The sequence below is a fragment of the Anser anser genome (assembly GCF_964211835.1).
Source record: "Anser anser genome assembly, chromosome: 12".
In the NCBI taxonomy this organism is placed as follows: domain Eukaryota; kingdom Metazoa; phylum Chordata; class Aves; order Anseriformes; family Anatidae; genus Anser; species Anser anser.
In genome coordinates this window covers 1460872-1482557 of record NC_139733.1, presented here as the reverse complement: position 1 = coordinate 1482557, position 21686 = coordinate 1460872, and the positions used below count along the sequence as shown (strand labels likewise).

The following is a 21686-nucleotide window of genomic DNA, read 5'->3' as shown; positions in this document are numbered from 1 at the left end:
AAAAATATTCAGATAATAAGAGACTGGTCAAACACAATGAACAACATTTGTTAATGCTTGCCCAGAAAGTTAAAGCATGTTAACAGCAAGTTACAACAATTATTATTTGCTTATAGTTAGATGGTAATAATAAAAATATCTGACAACACCATTCCAACTGAACTGTAAGTTGTGATGGATCTTACTGTTCAGCACCATATGTTCACAGAAGAAACAGGAAAGATCAGCTCAGCTCTCATTTAAGCAAGAATGACTACAAGATTTTCTGTGTAACCTACCTGAGTCTCATTAAAATATCTAGCTAGGCAACTGCATTTTAAGAGCGATGTTGATGCCCCATTAGACTGCTTCCCTATGACTTCCTTTCTCTGTCAAAATTAATTAGAGCAATTTGCAATTATATTGTCAGATAGCCACATCCTGCAGCATAGCATGAGATACAGTTCCACCTTTGAAGTCAGACAAGTGCATTTCACTGTATTCCTTGTGTTTGTCCAGTAACTTACAAATGTCCAAATCAAGCAAAGAATACATGTGGTTACTGTCCCATTTCTAAATATTTTACCCTGACTGCACATTTTGAAATGCAAGACAAAGTGGTAAGAAGCATGTAGTATTTAAACAGCACAATGTCATTTCTTATCATTCTAATGCAATAAAACAGTGATAAATGAGAAGACTGGTTGTAGTCTGCCATGCTTCTATATGGCAAATGTTTGCATTCTCAGCTTTGTATTTGTTATCAAAGAAGAACTACATTAGTAGATACTGTAGGAAAAGGAATTCTGAAAAGGAATTCTAAGGTTCACACTGTAAGGGTGTTTTTTTTTGTTGTTGTTGTTTTTTTTATAATTTCTGGACACTTTGTCAAATGCCTTCTAGAATGGACTATAAATGGATGGCATTGGGCAGTCCTGTAAACACATAGCCATGAAAGCAGCCTTAACTTAGAGGTAAGATTTTAAAAAGTTGGCTGCCCAAAACTCAATTCTTAAATTAGTAGCTAAATAATAACTTTCAGACTAAGAATACTAAGAACCTACCAACTTCCACCGGGTTCAATTTAATACTGCCCATCCAGAACTTTCGATAATCAGATTCGAAGTCAGCCGTATGCACACTCAATATAGATTTAGTTACAAAATTTGTACAACAATTAAAATAAGTAGTCACCTGCTGGCATTCTACCTACAGCCTACCTCATGTCTGCAGACTTTACTCAAAATACATCCAAGACGTAGAACTGTAATTCTAAAATCCAGCCACTAGAGGGCAAAAGCAGCCCAGCATTTTCAGCTGCAATTGAAATACAGTGTTACCTCTGTTTTTAATACTAATCAATTTAAAGTTTGATTTAATCTGGAAAAAAAAATGCAACTAGTATAGCCAGCAATCTCAAATGAAAAATGTTTGTTTTGCAATCTTCTTAATTTCCTTACTATGTCATCATTCATACAAACTGAATCCCAAAATATTTTGGAATATTACTGAGATTGGTAATACAATTTTAAATACTAAAAGTGTGTGAAATACATAATTAAAAGGTATATATTAATTTTTAATTCATAAATAACACATAAGTTGGCTATACACGGGCACAATACTGTTCCAGATTCTAGGTACTGTGGACAAACAGTAATCACTATAGAAGTAGTAAAATAACATGGACTGGTAAAATAAAAATTCTATTTTAAGAGAGCCAGAAAGTGTCACAGAAAAACAAGGTACAATAAATTGATGCAAGTTTACAGTAGATTTTTTCAAAAGGTCAAATAAGCTAAAGAGTTTGAAATGCATATCCACATACACAACCTAAAAATAGAAAAGCCCAAGAATTTTCAAGTGCCTAATAACAAGAATGATAATGTAGATAGTCTCTTTCATTATCAGATCTTACATTACCAGCAAACTTTTGTCCTTATTGCTCCAAACTAAACAAGATTATGGGAAACAGTAATAGACTGTACTTATTGGGCGCTCCAGCCATCACAGTGGCAGAGGAAAACCTGGCTTAGGTGCTAGGGAGAACAAAACATTCATGTGTAAATCCAAGGAGAAACAATATGCAATTTCCCTCCCAATCCACGTGTTGTATTGCATTTGCAGGCCACGCATCTGGATCCTTACAATGTCCTAAACCAGATGACCACGCTTGAAAATTGGCATAAAATCATTGTTTGCACTGTGTGAATCGACAGATACACACTTTGCTAAAGGCACTAGACTTTACAGTAAGTGATTTACAACATAAATCAAAATATACCCTTGATAAATCTATTATTTTGTTGTTGTTTTTGTTTGTTCTCATTTGCTTTTAATTTATTTTAAAGCACATTTGTTCAGTAACTCTAATACCTGCACCATAACACAAATAAAGAGTTATTGGCAATTACACCAGAACTATGCCAAAAACTATATATCCCTAAGAATTTTTGGTGACGTTCTTCCTTCATTACCAATAAACAACATCCTGCAAAAACATTTTTAGAAGAAATTCAGTTTAATGGTTCTTCTAAACTCAACAAATACGTTTCATGTTTTGCACGTCAATTTGACAAACTATGCTACTAATACTGTGCCATGATACACAGCATTTCATACTTTGAGATTCTCCTAGGTTTCTCTCCCTCACAAATGCTGCTTGCCCATTAGGACCGCATGAGGTTCCTTTGTGATTCAATCAGAACCAACCCCTCCACCTCCAGGTGCCCAGCAGCCCCAGCTCCCCCTCACATAATGAGCTCATTACATAGCAGTAAATCCTATAAAATGAAGAGACAAAAAGCATCAACATAGCAACTGATAGAGAAACAAAGTCAATCCAAGGAATCAAAGCAAACGTTATTTTACAACCAATGTCTAAAAAGCTTTTTTTTTTTCTTTTAAATCATGAATTAACCCTGACAGTTAATCTCAACTATCTGAAATTACCTTAATTTCATGTTAGGTAAACAAGTCTTTTGTAAAATCCAGCCATACAAATGCTTGGGTGATTTTCTGAAGGCACATTTCTTTTTCAATTAGAACACAGCATTAATCTGATACACAACTATAAAAAATCCTGGGTGTTGTTGCTTTAAAAGTACTTTCAGTACAAAACTTTGGACAACAAAAAAAATGCAGATGTACATATGTCCACTAGGAAAGTTGTAACAAACAGTTTGCTGGTGTGCTAGCTTGCTATTTGTAAGCACAGACTTGATAAACACAGTAACTGCAAATACGAAGTTCTAAATGACAATGAGTGGTATTCTAAATGTGGGCTTTCACAGCTAACACTGGTAATTTAAGACTGTTTCAAACTAGCCAGCTTTTTGGCTGGAAGTTTTTCACTGTCCTTGTAAATTTATCAACTCATTACAGGGTCAAATGAGCACTGGAGCCCACACAAGGCAACACGGATGGGAGAAAAGGAGGCTGTGGCTTCACAAATATGAAAGTCAGAATAGGAACCAAGATGACTGATGCTTTTCTGATCACAGTTCTGAAAGGTAGGTAAACAGAAACACTGCAAGACAAAGTATGCAGAACTGGGATGGGATGAGATTTCAGCATGCACAATCGTTTCTTCTGGCAGTCTCACCCATTATTCTTAGTTGCCTAGGCACAGCCAGTCCAAGTAGCAGTATTAGATGCACTACTAAGGCAGCCCAGAAAGCTGCATATTATCAGGATTTACAAGCTTAGAAAGTCCGATGAAGTACAGACTAATATTTTAAGATGGAAAAGAAATTCAATTGTATTTGAGAAAGTCACTGCCACAATTTAAACCCAAACTGGTCAAAATAGGCATAAATGTAAAGTTAAAGGTTCTCCTTTAACTATTAACTTTAGGATGAATGATCTAAGCCAAGATGAAGTAAATAATGCAATCACTTTATTCAACTTTTTGCCCCTCACAGGACTACGTACAACTCTCAGTACCTTCCTTACACAAGCCATCCTTCTAGTAACATTTGCTAATTGAAAGCTGGACACCAGAGCTGGTGCTATTATTCTACTCCTTCTCTTAAATTGTTTTGTCAGACTTCCGACACTTGAGACAAGTTCCATTATAAAAGACATTAGGTGTATTTAGGTATTTGCCAGATAATAGAGTAAGGTTCTTAGGCATCAATCTGGACAGATTAGTCTAATCTGTTGCTTTTGGAAACCTTGTTTCCAGCAGTAAAGTCAACAATAGTTTCAAATTACCAGCACTAAGGTTAAGCTATGGGTAATATGTTTTGAGGTGCGAAGAAAAACAAAATAAGAACTCATGCATTCACAGTACTGTCTTTACCTCAAATCAGGTCTGTATCTGAATTGAGCTTCCCTTTCTCTAAAACTATTCCTAATGGATTTGGCTCCATTTAAATTGCTTTATTTGTGATTGTATCCTGCATTCAGAAATATTTAAGAGAACAACAGAAATTCACTTAGTAATATTTATTGTAATTGTCACTTCCTAAATCTAACAAAGCATCAATAATTAACATGTCAGTGTTGGGTAAAAGCTTGGTACTTCCACACTAAAATAGGCTTTCCAGAGGCAAAGTCAAGCAATTCAAGATTTTAGGGCTTCTATAAAAATGAAGGCAATAAACCCATGAAGTTACAGACACAAAATGGCAAATACCTGTAATCTAGCTCTAAAATAATGCAGCTTTTAAATAATATTTTTTAGAAAATATAGAATTGGGTTTTATTGAAAGTCTTACATCTCAACCTATCATCCAAAATATCGACTAAGGACCGACGTTGGATCATCCTTCTCTTTGGCTTTTTCTATGAAACTACGTAAGATTAAGTTTTTACCATCAGTCCTTTTCTTAAGCTTACCTCTTATTCTGTAGGACAGCATTTTCTACAGGTAACAACAATTTGCTTTTCATTCATGACATGAGAGCTATGATGTATCTGGTAAAATCCTGAATGAACTGCACTTTGCAATAACTTGCAAACATTCAGCAAAGCTACATTAATGCATCCATTATAACAACTGAAATGTAAATTACAGATTTCTAAGAACTTAAGCTAAAAGAAAAGCAGAGCACACATCAGAAGGAATCAAGAATGGTCTAGAAGTAGTGAAGACATCTAAAATTTTAACACCTACCTCTAGAGATTATAGTGCATTGAAAGTAACGTGCCAGAAGAAAAAAAAAAAAAAGTAATTCTGTTGTCATTTTATTCTTATTAAATGTGAAAGTACTACTAGCCTAACTGCATTCGGACAACTACAACAGTAGAAGGATTTATACAATTTCTTCTGCACCTCCTCCCTCCCTTTTCTTTTTCCCCCATTATTTACATTTAACCTATATTAACAATGACAAACTGACTTTCATTTCCTCGTAAGTGACTCCAGAGAAACCAAGTGTCAGAGGCTGTATCAACCTGGTGGTGAATGCATGTAGATTGAAAACGGGCTCAAGTTCTTCCTCCAGTGAATATCAGAGTACTTCCTAGAAAAAACTGTTTCCTCACGAAATTTGGAAACCAACAGCAGAATGTATTATAGCTCAGTGGCCAGGCATTCCTTCAAGGCAGAAGAGTTAAAGATCTAAACTTAGAATGAGATACAAAGAGGATTTCAAAGTATTAAGCATTCTTCACATCATTTCTGCTCCCTACTTTTCAGAGTTTTGCTCTTTCTGTTTTTCAATCTTGCATATTAAAACCCTTTTCTTTGCAGCAGATAAAATGATTCAGCTCATTTTTTTTCACTATTGCAAATATAGTTTTGATTCAAAATAAAACTTACTTTTCATGTCAGCCAAGTAGGAAAACCCAATTAACAAAATCTTATGCCTAAGTTCTTTAAGATTTACCAGTTGCTGCAGGTTGAAATTTTAATTAAAGTCAGTGCTTCTACTGACCATCAGCCATCATTTTGTGTTAACAAAATGAGTTTTTGCATATACAGCTGGACCCATGTACAGTGTGTCTCTAGTAAGTAATGTGGACCAGTCTCACTGAAGGACACTAGCACTTCAAGCACGTGGTGCTTTAAGCTCTGCTGTACAAGCAACAGCATAAATCCATACTTAGCTGTGGCCATGATGTAGAAAAACAGAGTTCATTTAACTAGTTTAAGGCTGTCCTTATGCATACTGGCTTCTGGCTGAAAATCAAGTATGAGGATAATTAATTTTCATAGAGTGTCTGATAAAAAAAATATTCAACAACATAAAATTAATGGCAATGATCTGGATAGCTGGTCTGGTCCCAACTGATTTGATCCTGTGAAATGCTGCATTCTGTCACTACAAGATAATGATGGCAACTCCGCAACTGCAACATTCACACTGAAAACAAAGGAGATAGCTGAGTTGAAGCATTAAACAAGCAAATATAAATGAAGTGAAATATATAAAAAAGATTACAATTTTAAGCTTCTTTCAATGAAACAATGGTTCAAACTGAAAACAGTCAGTTGAATGCTAGTCCTTCCATCTTCATGGAGAACTTTTTTTTTTTTAGAAAATATATTCTTTTTATAGCTATTTAAATTCTAATGCAATGCACAATTTCACATATCGAACACTTTTTTGCATATTGAGTATTTTACACTTCAAAATTATGTAGCTTTAGGTCTTTATCAGTTAAGCCTGCAGTAATTCACACAAGCTGAAAATCTTGTGCAACCCAGAGTTTGAGTTTTTTAACTGTAAAAAATATATATACACTTTTCTGAAAATATTTATTAAAATATATAGAAAATTTGACTTTCTCCACAAAAAGTAGGTTATAATAATACTTCAAGTATTTACAGTTTATTTGACTGAAAATTATAACACTTCAAATCTAGTGATAAAATCATATAATCAATGTATCATTACTTAGTACAAATTATGACAATAACTAATAATTCTTCATGTTCTATTGTAGTAGTATAGTGGCAAACCATCCTTTCTACTCTAGCAGGCTGGAGGTGAAAGTGTTTTTCACCATTAGAAACTGTGATTCTCGGTGTGATCTCTTCAGCTTTGCACGACGATTCTGGAACCAGATCTAAAATTGAAATGAAAGTCATGTTTTTCAGAAATTCAGCACTGTATTAAGAGCAAGCTTTGAAATTTAAAAATATTCACACAACTCTACAGTATTTTCTGAAATGCCAGTAGTTTGGAAGTTTAATAAAAAGTTAAAATCTGAAGACAGTGACCAGCACTAATTAAGACTAAAAAAATAATGCCCTCAGCTTTGCTGGAAAATGAGAACCAACTTCGCTAATACAAAAACTAGCATCAACTTCAGTGACATTGAATGGAAGTTCCTGAGCAGCTGCAATTCACATACAAGTCTGAAGGTGTAACTTCAACTGCTTAATTAATAGCAGCACCAAGCTCCCCATCAAGCCCAATATGAACTCCATCAAAAACTTAATAAATATCAAGGCGAGGCCAGAATTCTAATTTTTATGGTATTCTTATCACATTTGATTAGCCGGAAATGAATAGTTAAAACCCCGAGTAGATTTTGCTTTTGGCCAGATACATGACATAGGCTCAAATGCTGGTTTAACACAGTTGTGCTCTCCTGACACTCTCAAAATGCTAATATACTAATTCATTCCAAGAAATTACTTCAATAGTTGTTTCAAATTTGGTTTTTAAATATGTTGACATGCATAATGTAAACATGATTTTAAAACCTGGGAGCAAGTGATCAAGTTCCACAAACAACTAGAGATTAACAAAGCAGAAATCACAGAAATATTAGTGATAAATATCTCATTGATGCTATGGAAAAAGGGTTGGGATTTCAGGATGAATTCAATGGCTGTCATTTCTCAAATCACTCAATGCATACTATCATGTATAAATTCACATTGTTTTAAATTGACATTAAAATTATTGTTACTAGCATCATCTACCTATTTATATCACCAGAGAGTACACATGGATGGAAATATGGAAATTTTCAAGAAACAATTTAATTACCTGGATCCTGTCTTCATCTAAGTCTAATTTGCGAGCTAGTTCTTCTCTAATATCAATGCCGGGATAGGAGTTCATTTTAAAAACATTTTCCAAGACTTCAATCTGAGGAGATTAAAATACACTTTTTGAGCAATCATTGCTATTGTTATAGGAGTTAAAATAAATAAATAAATAGAAACAGCTTAATTTGTTTAAATTAAGGCTTCCAAGCAGTGCTTGGACAACTTTGCTTTCATGAACAAACATCGACCAGATGAAGCTAGTAACATTATTGTGAATTTACACTAGTTCTTAATTACATTTCTATATGGAGAGATACACAATACCAAATCAGTCAGCTATTATAGGCTTCTACCAACAATTTACTAAGCTGCATTGTTAGTCCTTTATTAAGTAGTAAGAAAATCCCTACCTGGTTTCTATTGAAAGCGGTTCTTGGTCTTCTACCCCTGTACCAGCTCAATTCTCGTTTGAAAGATAGCCTTTCAGTGACTGAAAAATATTTTTCACATTTCAAAACTTTTTCCTCTTGCATTGGATCACTGTTAGCATGAAATAATGAATTTTCATAGGAAACAACAGGGATTTGCAGATGGGAATTACTGTCATCACCTAAAACTAGAAAAAGCAAGCAAACGAACTTCAATTTACTGGTAGAAACATGACAATATATACATTTTTAAAAGAGTAAAAGCTTGAGAAGTTACAAAACAGACTGCTGGCTTACCCAAGTTGGTGCATGCATCCATCCATGGTCTGTGAGGTTTCACTGCTGGAATGCCATCTTTTTTCTGCTCCAATCCCAAAATACTTTCAATGGAAAAGGAGCACTGTGTGGTTTTATTTTCTACAAAACTAGACGCTTTCCGAAGATTCTGAGACACTGATGTATTAGCAGCACACAGCGATGTACTTGCCATGATTTCACCTTCAGCTAGCATAGCACGTATACTGTACTTGCATTTCTCCCAAAGTCCTCCTTATAGCTATGTTGACAAGGGGGTTGGATTTGCAACGTCGTTAATTAAAATCTTTTATTAGAAAGTTTTAGCATGTCAATGAAAACTCACCCACCAAGAGGCACGAGGAGTTAATTGTTTATTTGTTTGCAAGTAATTAGCAACTAATGGTGACACTAGGGGGGCCACCAAGAGGGACAAAGAGTGTTATCTCTCCTAACCAGGACATCGACTTAACTTTCTCAAAAAGAAGCTATGCACAAATATAGTACTTCTCCTTTATTTGAAATCATTAATGTATAAAATCAGTTTTTTTAAAAACTTTATACTCTAATGGACTCGACTTACCTAAACATAGCAGCACGATAGGAAACCAGTCAAGTAATAAGTAATCTCATTTAAGTGAATTTCCTTCCAAGGAAATTTAAAAATAATCTCTTAATGCTATTAGGGTAATCCCAATGAAAATGCCTCTGTTTTTTCATATGCATATGTAATGGTGAACGTGGTCAATAAAACAACAATAGCTTTTGGCATAAGGTACTGTGCAGTGGGTTGGCAATGTTGTCAAAGCTCAGTGTAATTGCCTTCCAAGCGCCTGGATTAGTTAGAAGAACAGTTGCACCAACTATTTTAAATAATTCATGCATTCATTTTTCTTATTAAAATAACTTTGTTGCAGCCTTTTTTGAAAAATACCGTATATGAAATTTCCTGATCACTCTTTACAACATGCGAAAAAAAACTTGAAGTAATACAAACTGCACACTCAAATTTACTGGTCTTAAAATACCCTTTTAGTGCTAGGTATTCCTCCTTTCCTGTAAGTGGGTTTATAATCAACAGAAATTTATTTTACAGAGCATGCATTTAAAAAGACCAAAACTCATGAGAGAGAAAGGAAGTAAAGCTTTTGTTTTGAAGTTCAAAGTTTAAAAAGAGTATTATGATTTCACTAGTCATAAAGTATCAGATATAACATCGTTATATTTATACTTATCTGTAAGCCCCAAAGCAACTGCACATGGTCACAACCACCTTTTCATTCAGGGTAACCTCTTTACAAATTCTTCCTTTTCTTATTTTAGATAAAGCTATTTGATAAATGCAAAAATGCAAGCATTATTTTAATTTCCAAAGTTTTATTTAAGATGGGTAAAATTTGTGCTCTGAAAACATGACATAGGGCTGTGCACTTTCAGAGGAAAAATCTGTCCCTTTTTTCCTTGTTTCACCATTTTCTCATAGTAGTTTATTCTGTGTGATCAGTCACATTCTTATGACTAACAATTAACATTATGGAAATAAACAGCATCTCCGCTTTGATTTTCTGTACATTTGTAAACCATCCAAGCTCAACCTTTAGGAATGACAGAAGCTGGAAAACAGCCAGGGAAATAGCACTGTATGGAAATGACAGCACAGTGTTGAGGAAGATTCTAGTAAGAGCTATGCAATCATACAGAACTTTATATAAGAACAACGTTGAGCTGAAGAATGTTGACTAGGTGCTGTGCAATGAAACTGTTGTCAAACCAAACTGAAAAAGTGGCAGTTCAAGAACTGATCTTACCAAGACACCTTATCAACATGTCAATGTATTTTGAAGTGGCATCAGAATAAATGCAGTGACCATCTGCTAGCTAAGCCCCAACCAGCATTTAACAGCCTCAGCAACCACAAAGTCTAGATGCAGAAGAAAAGCCACAAAAATCAGTGTAAGAAACAGCTGTTCATTGGCCACTGACATGCCTTGTGATTATATCAATGTAGAGGAAGAGTAACAAGTCCCATGGGACTGCATGCGGCGCATCAGTAAGGCTCCCTTTACATGTGATCAACACTCCCATCAACTTACTGAGCAAAGAGCAAACTCTGATGGTTTGTCCAGGTTTAACTGCTAAGAAAGCTGGCTTAGAAGTCCAATTAAAGATCTATGACAGAATGTCAAAATTGAGAATTCCAAGAACATATTGACAGTGCTTTAAGTGGATCTCCTGTACTAGGCTAACAATGATTTTGAACTCATATGCAGACTTGGGGCAAAAAGAATGTGTAGCTTGTGTTAATCAGATGGGTAAGGCAGTGTTGTGTCTAAAGAAATGCTTACCTGACAAAATTTTCCCTCAGATTCTCCTTAACACTTGAACCAGTTTTTTAATAAATAACCACTATTTATTAAGTGCAAAAAAACCAACAACAACAAAACACAATACAAGCACTGATACAAAAACATTTCAGAAAATATTTATTTCACCTGAATGAATAGGAATGAAATTAACCTGAGCCACACAGTTAATACTCAGATTACCACATCCATCAAGTCCCAAACTGGTAACTACCTTCATAAGTGATCTCTTCAGGAAACTACCAAGAACTATCAATAAAGACAGACATAGGTGGTGGTAAGAGAAATATTTATGAGGCACATATCTCCGCAAAATCAACCATTAAGTTAAGTGACTAGGTATAACATTTTGGTTTCTCTGAAACTGTCAAGGATTAAGAAAACTTTTAGAGCTAGTTTGCTTGCAGTTGAATGCTCTCATTCTTTAATGACTTATTTATTTATTTAAGGACTTTCCAAGGAAAAGAGATCCTAGTAGCTCTCAAAAAGAATGTTCATGAAATAAGCCAAAAAACAGTTAATGCATTTGCTCAGAAGTCAGAAACTAATCAAATACTGCCATCTGGTGTTTGTGCTCGCAGAGCTGCTAGTTTCCTCAATAATGTTATGCAAATAGGAAATTTATTATTAAAATAATCACATTCATTTGCTCAATGTTGAATTGAATCAGAACTGGAGACTGCAGCATAGTAACTGAAACATATCAACACTATTTTTAAACTGAGTGCATGGCTGCAACTGCATACAGGAACTGGAAGTACCAATTCAGAAGTTCACAGCTTGCTCATACAATGCTTTCTAACTTCTGAGGTATTCACTAAAATTGAAACACTATGCATCTAAGAGACCTTTATAATACTAATGCCACTCCATATCACTGTTTATAAAGATTTTATGTGAAAAAAGAAATTATTCCATAGATAACAAGTCTGTATTACACCAAAATTAATATACAGAGATAAATCTACTGACAGTCTGGCTGAAGGTCTAACATTCTAATTGTTGCTACATTTCTTTGAAGAGAATCTTGTTCAGTTGTAGAAGAAAGCTATTTGTCATTAATATAAAAATAAACAGCCAACGAACCATTCCATAAGAAATATGGGTAAAATATTTTCCTAGGGGAAAGCTTGCAATATTTTAGATTCAAGTAAAGTAGAATTTGGTAGTAAAGAACCTGATCTGATTTCTAGGAATTCACACTGAAAGTATAAATAGAGCTTCAGCCTTCACTCAGAAACTTTATCTCATTTCCCAGCATATTAGAAATAAGCAATACTTCTTTTGTAACCCATGTGAACTTACCTATGGAGTTTTAGCTAAATACCTTTGCAGGAGCAACGAGAGCAACGCGACAAACATTACATCGAAAATCCTGGGTAATGAATAACAGGAGAAATCCCTGAGCATACAAAAACCATTCTCTTACAGCATCACATACTTGAAGGAGCAAACTCACATAATCCCTTCCAGATTTTGTACCCCCTGTTCTTTGCCCAGGGATAGCAAAGTTCATCTGTTGAGTGAAAATGTGAAGCCTTAGAGGACTCTGTTTATACCAGCTGAAACAACCATACCAGGAGTTCTTGGTGACATTGCCCTGAAGTTGGAAGGCTTACTGTTGCTACCTGTTCCTGTTGTCACTCTTTGCTACTCCACTGGCAGGTCACCTTTCACAATAGCCTATCAGCTTTTTGAAAAGGTGTGAGCAGCACATATAATCTTTCTTGACTACTTATCACACACAGAAAATTGCCTTTCATATCACCTTTCCCACAGCTCCTTTACCCAACTGCACCAGTATTTCAGCACCTTAGACATCTTGCTACATAGAGCTTCCTTACAAATGTGTTTTGTACATAAATTTCAGAGAATATATTCAAAGCCAACTTCAAAATTCTGAAGGTTTGTTTTATTTGTTTATTTTTTTAGGCAAGAATACCATAAAACTTAATTTTTTATTTTTTTTTCTCCCTCAAAACACAACTAAAGGCAGTTAGCTATTATTTGCTAAAGTCAAAGCTATTTTGATCTAGAGATATTAAATGAACTCTGTTAAATTCAAGGTAAATCCAAGGGTAGCAAAAGTCTCTAGAAATTGTGTGTTAAGCAGTGTGTAACACGCAGATAAATCCTACCTTATCCAGACAGCTACTTTTGTTAGCGTTCATGAAGACACATAATCCACAAAGTGATTATATGAAGGTGCTTTATTAGGCGCCGGAAGTTAGGGGCGTGCCTGCCCAAATCTAACTTCGTCTGATTTGTTCTCTTAGTTCTCTTTTATCCCCTAAGATATTACATATGCATTAGGTTTCACAACTCATCTATGCATATTCATTTCCTAGCTCCGCCTAGCCTCGCTTCGTATGCTAATTATCTTATCAGTCCTTCTGCGCTTGTGTACTACTCTCTGGTGGTCGTCCGGGTGGTCGTCGGGATGAAGTAAGATGTCTTCATCAGAGTTGAACTTTTTAACCTTTCCTTCTCACGCATGCTCTCTGGGCCCTTGGTCTCAGTCCAAACCACAAGGTTGGTTTGATCCAGTTCCCAGGGTCCAAGAAGCCCCAGTTATCTAGATGTCTTGCAAATTGAGCATTCTTTTAATCCTCCTTACTCCTCATCATGAATTGGTGCATTCTCATGTTACCCTTGCACATATATTTTGTATCTTCCAAGCGCAGCCTCGGAACAGTACATCGCAAATGTAACATATTAAACAATATTGTATTATTTCTTCTTCTATTACTAACATTTCCCCCCTTTGAAAGCATTTCACTCCTTTCAAGGAGAGCAAATGCTTTCACTAACTAACTAAAATGTTTTACACTCAGTGCTCACCAATAATATAATCAAGGAAAATTACTTCATTAGGAATCAAGAAAATTACAAAGATTAGGATTGTCACAACATTTCATAAGTCCACCACTTCTGCTTTATGTTACGTTCACTCTTCTGGTTGGGTTCACTTGATCTGAAACTGATCTTGTCTATTCGGTTTTCATTCCATTTCACCTCCTGGGTTCCTCAGATTCTTTCTCTGAAATCCAGAGTTGTTAGATGCCGGTGGAGGATATTGAGGATGTGGTTCCATTTACCGAGCAATGGTTTGCATCACTGTCCGGTTCCAGGTTGTCTTCCTTAGAATCAGACTTTTCAGCATTATAAATGTTAACCAAATTAGTACCCCTACAATCACCAATATAATTATTGTCTCCAGTAAGGACTTAACCCAATTACTAATATTCCATCAGCTAAAAATTTTATCCAACCAGCTTGTTGTCATGTCTTTCTCTTCCTGTTCTGCATCTTGTTCCACTCAAGCCAGTTGTTCTATGACATGTTCTACATCAATAGTCACATTTGAAATGTGGATGCAGCAGTGATCAATACGATCTTTTAGAAATCCACATACTCCATGTTCCTTTAATAACAGTGTATCTAATGCCAATCGATTTTGTAGCACCATTTTAGTTGTAGATTGTAGTTGGATATTAAGGTCTCTAAATCCTTCTTTCGTGGCTCTCGTGCGCCTACTCACTTGTCCTGTAAGCTTATAAATCATTTCCCTATTTCAATAAGTAGCTACCTTTGCAAATAGAGATTCTAATGCCCAATTGAATTTTACTCCATCCGAGGGTTCATGCCATATATCTTCATCTGCCCCTTCTTCTAAACTTCTTTTTGCCCTACTAATTTGTAGGGTTTCCAACTTTCCCTTAAAAGGAGATTTTTTCCATATTGGACGCAGTGTGGGGAGGGAGTCCTAGAGTTATTTCTTTTACTTCCCCATCTATCGGTGGGTGTGTAGTCCAAGTTCCATTACTGGCTGCCCATACAAATTGTCCTGGACTTTTTATGGTACTATAGCTACAATCCACTGCGACTTGACTAGCCTGGCTATTTCTTTCCGAATTGTACTTAATTCCTCGGCAAGCACATCCTGCCCTAAGAGCTATCAATACCGGAAGTAAGTGCTCAACATCTTCATTATTACTGTCGCAAGTATATTTCTTCTCACAAGTCCACCAAGCTACCTTTGTTGACTCTTGTCTACCACTACTATCAACCCGGCTTACTGTATAAAACTGATCAGTTCCATTCTGCTTTCCCTGCCATTTAATACACCATGATGTATTCCCTCCATACTGGAATTTCTGCAATAAACTTACTGTCCAATCACTATCCCACCCTTTCATTCCTTTTGGCTCATTTTTCTCTTGACATTCCCAAACAATCTTTTCTCTAACTCCTTCTACTACACGTAGTTCGTCGTAATAACACTGTCCCACATTCTTAAATCTGCCTATTGTTATGAAATGATAGTTCTTTTCACATTCAGACCTCGATGTTGGGGGGCTCAGTTTCCTATAGTATTGTGTAACATTTATCCTCTCTAAGACTTTCACTTCTTTACATTGAATTGTTTCATTTCCTTTTACTTGGGGCAGTGGGAGGTGGTTATACCCCACTCAAGCGGGTCCCCTGTTGCTTTTGGAATGGGCAAACAAGCAGTAATTCTATCAGTTCCTTTCATTATGGCAAAATCTTTAATCAATCCTACCAGTAAATTCTCTGATGGTTGCCTGTGTGGGATCTGTACCACTTGTGTCCATGGTACCTGGCCCTCTCTTTTTCTTCTAGATCCTTTTCAGTGGGCTACCAATATTCCTTTATCCAATTTCGGATATACCAATATTTCTCTTATCCCGTAATCTGTGCTATTTTCATGTGTTACCATGCACCGGTAGTTTCCTTCGTTGACTTTAGTAACACTAAACAGGGTTAAGGTGGTAGCTCCTCTCAGTTGTTGGCCCAATTCTATGGTTATACTTACGTACGCCTTCCCCTTCCATCCAGCCTTCAGTCCTGTATTGTCCCTGGTTGTGTCTACGTATATTTCCTGGCTCTGTCCGGAGTCATTTATTTTTCCCCAGACCACCTGTAGAGAGCTAATTGTTATTGGTTTATCATTGTGCATTCCACATTCCAAAGTAACATTTTCTCCTCTGAATATTTCCTCTTTCTTATATTTTCCTGGTATTTCTAGGAACTCAATTACAAGGTATTTACACAAAACAATTACTGTTATCGTTACTGTTGTTAAGAACCCCAACATTGTATGGTTATACGCACCTCATCTGTAGTTTTGTATCTCCGATTGCTCGCACTGACCAAAATTTGGGAACCTTTTTCACCCGAGTATAATGAATCCAAGCATCCACCCCTTCTACCTTTAAAAGTAGTCAATAATACTTGATAAGGTCCGGCCCACCGTTCTCTCAGGGATTCTTCATTCCAGTTTTTAATGTACAGTTGGTCACCTGGCTGAATGTCGTGGACAGGATTTTCCAGTGCCAACGGTCGGTTCCACACCAGAACACTTTGAAGTTGAGCTAAAGTTTTACCAAGAGACAATATATAATTATAAACATCCTGGCTCCCTGTTATATGCATATTAGGATTTGGTTCTGGGGATTCATAAGGCTTTCCATACGTAATCTCATATGGGCTTACTGACATTCCACTCCTTGGCTTTATCCTTATTCTCAGTAAAGCTATAGGGAAAGCTTGTGGCCATTGTATTTTGGCTTCCTGGCAGATTTTACTGATCTGTCCCTTTAGAGTTTGGTTCATCCTTTCTACCTGTCCACTAGATTGGGGTCTCCATGCAGTATGTAAATTCCAAGAAATTCCTAATAGCCGACTTACGTCTTTAACCACAGATGAAACAAAGTGCGGCCCCCTATCCGAGGATATTCCTAATGGTACCCCAAACCTCGGAATGATTTCCCGCAGTAACCATTTTACTGTCTCTTTAGCTTGATTGGTGCGACAGGGAAGGGCTTCTGGCCATCTGAAAAAGGTGTCAAACCCTACTAACAAATACCTACATCCCCTAGTCCTAGGTAACTCTACAAAATCAACTTGCCAGTAATCTCCTGGTTCTATTCCTACTCTAACTCTTCCCATCTCAGCATGTTTTCTTGCTACTGGATTATTTTTCAGACAAATCTCACACTTTGACATTACTGATTTTGCCATTGTTAACATATGTGTAGAGACAATGCTACGTTTTAAAATGTTACCATTGCCTCTGCACCCCAGTGACACTCATTATGTCTTGTCTGAAGTATTTTTCGCATCACCAAGGGGGTTATTACTACCTGGCCAGTAGCGGTTACATACCGTCCATCAGAGTTCTTTCGGGCCTTTAGGAGATGTGCTAATTTCTCATCCTCTGGTGAATATCTTGGTTCCTTGGGAAGATTAAGACAAGTGGGGCCTACCTTGAGTGGTACCAAAGCCATTACATTCCACACCTCCCGAGCAATTTGTCGAGCTGCTCGATCTGCCAGCCGATTCCCTTCTGATATTTTCAAGGTTCCTCCTTGATGAGCTTTACAGTGCATAATAGCCACTTGTTTTGTTTTTTGTACCGCATTTATCAAATTTAACACCTCCTCTTGATATCTTATATTGGCTCCTTGTGAGGACAACAGCCCTCTTTCTTTCCATAATGCTCCATGAACATGGACTAATCCAAAAGCATACTTTGAATCTGTCCAAATGTTTACCATCTTTCCTTTACTCAGTTCCAGTGCTCGAGTTAGGGCTATCAGTTCTGCTCGCTGTGCTGATGTTTCAGGTGGTAAAGGTTTTGCTTCGATCACTGTCTTCAGGGTTGTTACTGCATACCCTGCATATCGTGTTCCATTCTCCGCAAAACTACTACCATCAGTAAAAAGTTCCCAGTCATACCTTTCAAGGGGTACATCCTTCAAATCCTCGCAGCTGGCATGGGTATGTTCAATTATTTCCACACAATTGTGTTCCAACGGTCCTTCTTCTGGAACAGTTCCTAGAAATACTGCTGGATTTAACAGGTTAGTTGTTTTCAAGGTTACGTCATCTTGTTCAGTTAGTATTGTCTGATATTTCATCATTCGGCTGGGTGATAACCAGTGGCCCCCCTTTTGTTCTAAAACAGTTGTTACCATATGTGGTACAAAAACTTCAATATGTTTTCCCATTTGAAGGCAAATAATTTTCTACTATCTTTATCAAGAGGTATGCAAAAGAAGGCATCCTTTAAATCTATCACAGTAAACCATTTATATATCTCTCTCACAGATGTTAACAATGTGTAAGGATTAGCCACTACCGGGTGAATGTCCTTTGTTATTTCATTTATTGCTCTAAGATCTTGTACCAATCTATACTCACCATTCGGCTTCCTTACTGGAAAAATTGGAGTATTGTATTCCGATTTACATTCTTCCAGAATCTGATGTTTGAGAAATTTGTCAATAATTTTCACTGTCCCCTGCCTAGCTTCTATCTTAAGTGGATATTGTTTGATTCGAACAGGTTTGGCTCCTTCCTTTAATTCCACCTTTACCGGTTGTGCCAGTTTCGACTTCCCTGATATATCTGTTTCCCATACTGTTGGTATAACTGCATTTTCTACTTCTCTTGGAATATTAACAAAGGGTTTATCTTTGATCATTAGGATTTGTCCTACTTTGGACTCAGGTACCTTCATTATTAATTCTCCATCCTCAAAGGTTATTGTTGCATCTAATTTAGCTAATAGATCCCGTTCCAAGAGTGGAATCGGGCATTCTGGTACATACAAAAATTCATGGGTTAGTTCCTTACCCCCAAAACGCAAATCAAGGGGTTGTAAGAATGGCCGTTCCTCCTCCTTCCCTGTGGCTCCAATTATTGTAGTTGTCTTAGTTCCCAATCGTCCTTTTAAACTATTTAACACTGAATATGTTGCTCCTATTACATTTACAGACTAATTAACACAGAGAAAGAAGCTCCTGTAACCAACAACAACAAAAAATTCAAGCCTCTGTCTTCGTTTCCTAGCTTTATTTCAACTAGTGGACCTGCTAGGGTAGATGCCCCAGGTCCCCGTCCTTTCTGACTGTTGTAGGTTTATCCTGCAGCCTAAGACAATTTCTTTCTGATATCAGGGGCCGATTGCCCTAGAAAGAGGCTAGCCAATTGCCTCTGTTTGTTTTCTGAAGCCAGGTCCAAATTTTCTGTCCTTTTTTTTTTTTTTTTTTCCATTGCATTTCAAAGTTGGTCCAAAAATTCCATAAATTCCATAGGGTTTTCTTTTGGACCTTGTTGGAACAGATTCTCAATTCCCAATTTAACCAGATTTTGGTATTTACATAATTTCCGGGGTGGTAAGGGTCCCGGGGGGGGAGGGGGGGGGGGGTCGGTCAGGGGAATGCAATGGTTGAAAGTTCCCTGAGCGGTCCCATTGGCAATCTGAGCTCACATATGAACTCAGGTTGTTTTAAGAGTTAGCTGCTTTTCTGTTTCCATGACAACTCTCTCGGACCCATCATGGTCCCTCCGCCCCAGAGGGCTCACACCGTGATTTTGAGATCTCAGCCTCGGGTTGAGGCGGAACTATTAACATTCCTACATCCTCTTCCCCTGCTCATTCAACTTCAAACAGCTCTGTTAAATACTACATGCCACACAGCCTTTAACACCTTCAACAACCCTTTTAACACTTCCTTTATCTTCCTCCAGCCCGTACTTTTCTAATGCCAACACCAAAGGCTCAGTCAGGGACCAACTTAATTCCATACCTTTTCCCTCCAAGATGCTGAAACAACATATCAGTATACAACATTTCATCCTATTTTCCTTCTCTCCTCAAAAACAACATTAATTGCAAGACACTGTTATAGTCGATTGATCCATAAAGTGGCCATTTAGTTTATATAGTGGCCACAATTGATTGCAATACTTAGTGGAAATCCTCTTGCTTTCCGCGCCCCCCCCACTCCCCCTTCCGACAATATCCTTGCAATGTGCCAATATACACCCAAGGAGGCTTTCTTTAAAACGTCTTTGTTTTGGATATTACCCATTTCCTTGATTTCCCATTCCCTTTTATTTATTTATATTAATTACTGTCCCTTGTTTCAATTTCCACGCAAACCTTTTTATTGCAGGTTTTTACTATGTTTTCCTAGTCTTCTCAAATGTCCCAATTCTCTGGGATTGAACTCCACATACAAACTTCACTATTTCAGATTATTAATGAGCCCCGTTCCAATCGTAAATCCACAGGACTTCGGAAAAACACCTGAAGCACTCAGCCTTCCGTCTTCTAGACAAACAATACCACCTTTTCCACAAAATTTACATTTCAACAAGGCCGAATTTCAAGCCGAATGCTAATTTTTCTCATGCACTTTGTTAGTAAGCCTACACAAAACAAGGAATCACTCCTGTGTATCCATCAAGACGGGGGTTTAAAAGGTATTGAGGCCTAAATAAATTCGCTCTCCCCCTTCTTACCAAATTCCCAGGGCTCAGGCCCGAACCACCAAAGAAGTGGCTCTCCGTTCTACCACTTTGATAATCAGTCAGCCCCCCTCCCCCTGTTAGTGTTGGGGAGAATCGAATGGATGTTTTACTAATGTCTCTTAGGTGACGGGACATACAGTATAATTAAATATCATTAAATGTACTTACATTATCAAGTAATCTATGTACACTGGAAACTTAGGGAGTACATTGAACAATCAAAAGAATCGTTGGAGGGGAACCCCGGGAGGGAATAGGTACAACCTGACCTTGGATAAGGGCCTGGAGATGATGAAATGAGTTGAAGCAGAACCAAGGAGCGGAGGGAGCATGCGTCGAGTGAGAAAGGTGAAAGAGTTCAGCGGAGAGGAAGACTCCTTACTTCATCTGGACGACCACCTGGACGACCACCAGAGTGCGCCACGCATGTGCAAAGGGGAGGGGAGCTAATTAGAATGAAAAGCGAGGCTGATGTTGCAACCTGTAATGAATATGTATACCTGACGCAATATTGTATGTATAAATAACGGCTGGGAAGTAACGGGACTTGAAGCCAGATTTGGGCACCTGCCCCGGCTTCCAGCGCTGAATAAAGCACCTTCATATAATCACTTGGTGGTTATGTGGTTGCTATGCTAACATTTTGGCGACCCAGATGGGACAGCGTGGGCACTGCTGAGGCGGATCGTGTCTCGGTTTCGCTCCAGCCGGCACCGAGGGATTCTCGGGGAGCAGTCGACCACGACCGACCTCCGCTGCTCACGACGTACCACTGGAGTGGTAAGCAAAGGTGCTTTCAACTTTGGGTATTCGGTACCGATTTGGTTGGGAAAGCCTGCCGGTCAGACGCGGCGAAAGCCACGCTCGGTTGGGCAGGGAGCTCCCGGGGTAAGCCTAGGCGCCGTCCGTTAGACAGAGCGAAAGCTCTGCAGGTTCGGCATTGGTGATTGTATTGGTTTGTGCTGAAGGGTCAGCACCTGGTATTATTGGTATGTAGAAAGCGTGCTGCTGCTCCGGCAGCTTCTGGGAAAGCACGCTGCTGCTCCGGCAGCTTCTGGGAAAGCACGCTGCTGCTCCGGCAGCATCTGGGAAAGCGTGCTGCTGCTCCGGCAGCTTTTGGGAAAGCGTGCTGCTGCTGCTCCGGCAGCTTCTGGGAAAGCACGCTGCTGCTCCGGCAGCTTTTGGGAAAGCACGCTGCTGCTCCGGCAGCTTCTGGAAAGTGTGCTGTTGCTGCTCCGGCAGCTTTCAGAAGAGTGTGTTGCTGCTCCGGCAGCTTTCGGGAGAGTGTGTTGCTGCTCCGGCAGCTTTCGGGAGAGTGTGTTGCTG

The 21686-nt window shown here is 37.8% G+C and overlaps 1 protein-coding gene across 1 annotated transcript; it reads right to left on the bottom strand.

The window, feature by feature from the left end:
* Positions 1 to 8914, bottom strand: HESX1 (HESX homeobox 1). The gene is made up of 4 exons (XM_083795695.1): positions 8656 to 8914; positions 8341 to 8546; positions 7929 to 8030; positions 1 to 6996 (listed from the first exon to the last, which is right to left on the bottom strand). The coding sequence occupies exons 1-4, from the start codon at positions 8867 to 8869 to the stop codon at positions 6898 to 6900; spliced, it is 621 nt and encodes a 206-aa protein (XP_083651821.1). The 5' UTR covers positions 8870 to 8914; the 3' UTR covers positions 1 to 6897.
* Positions 8915 to 21686: the final 12772 nt, after the last annotated feature.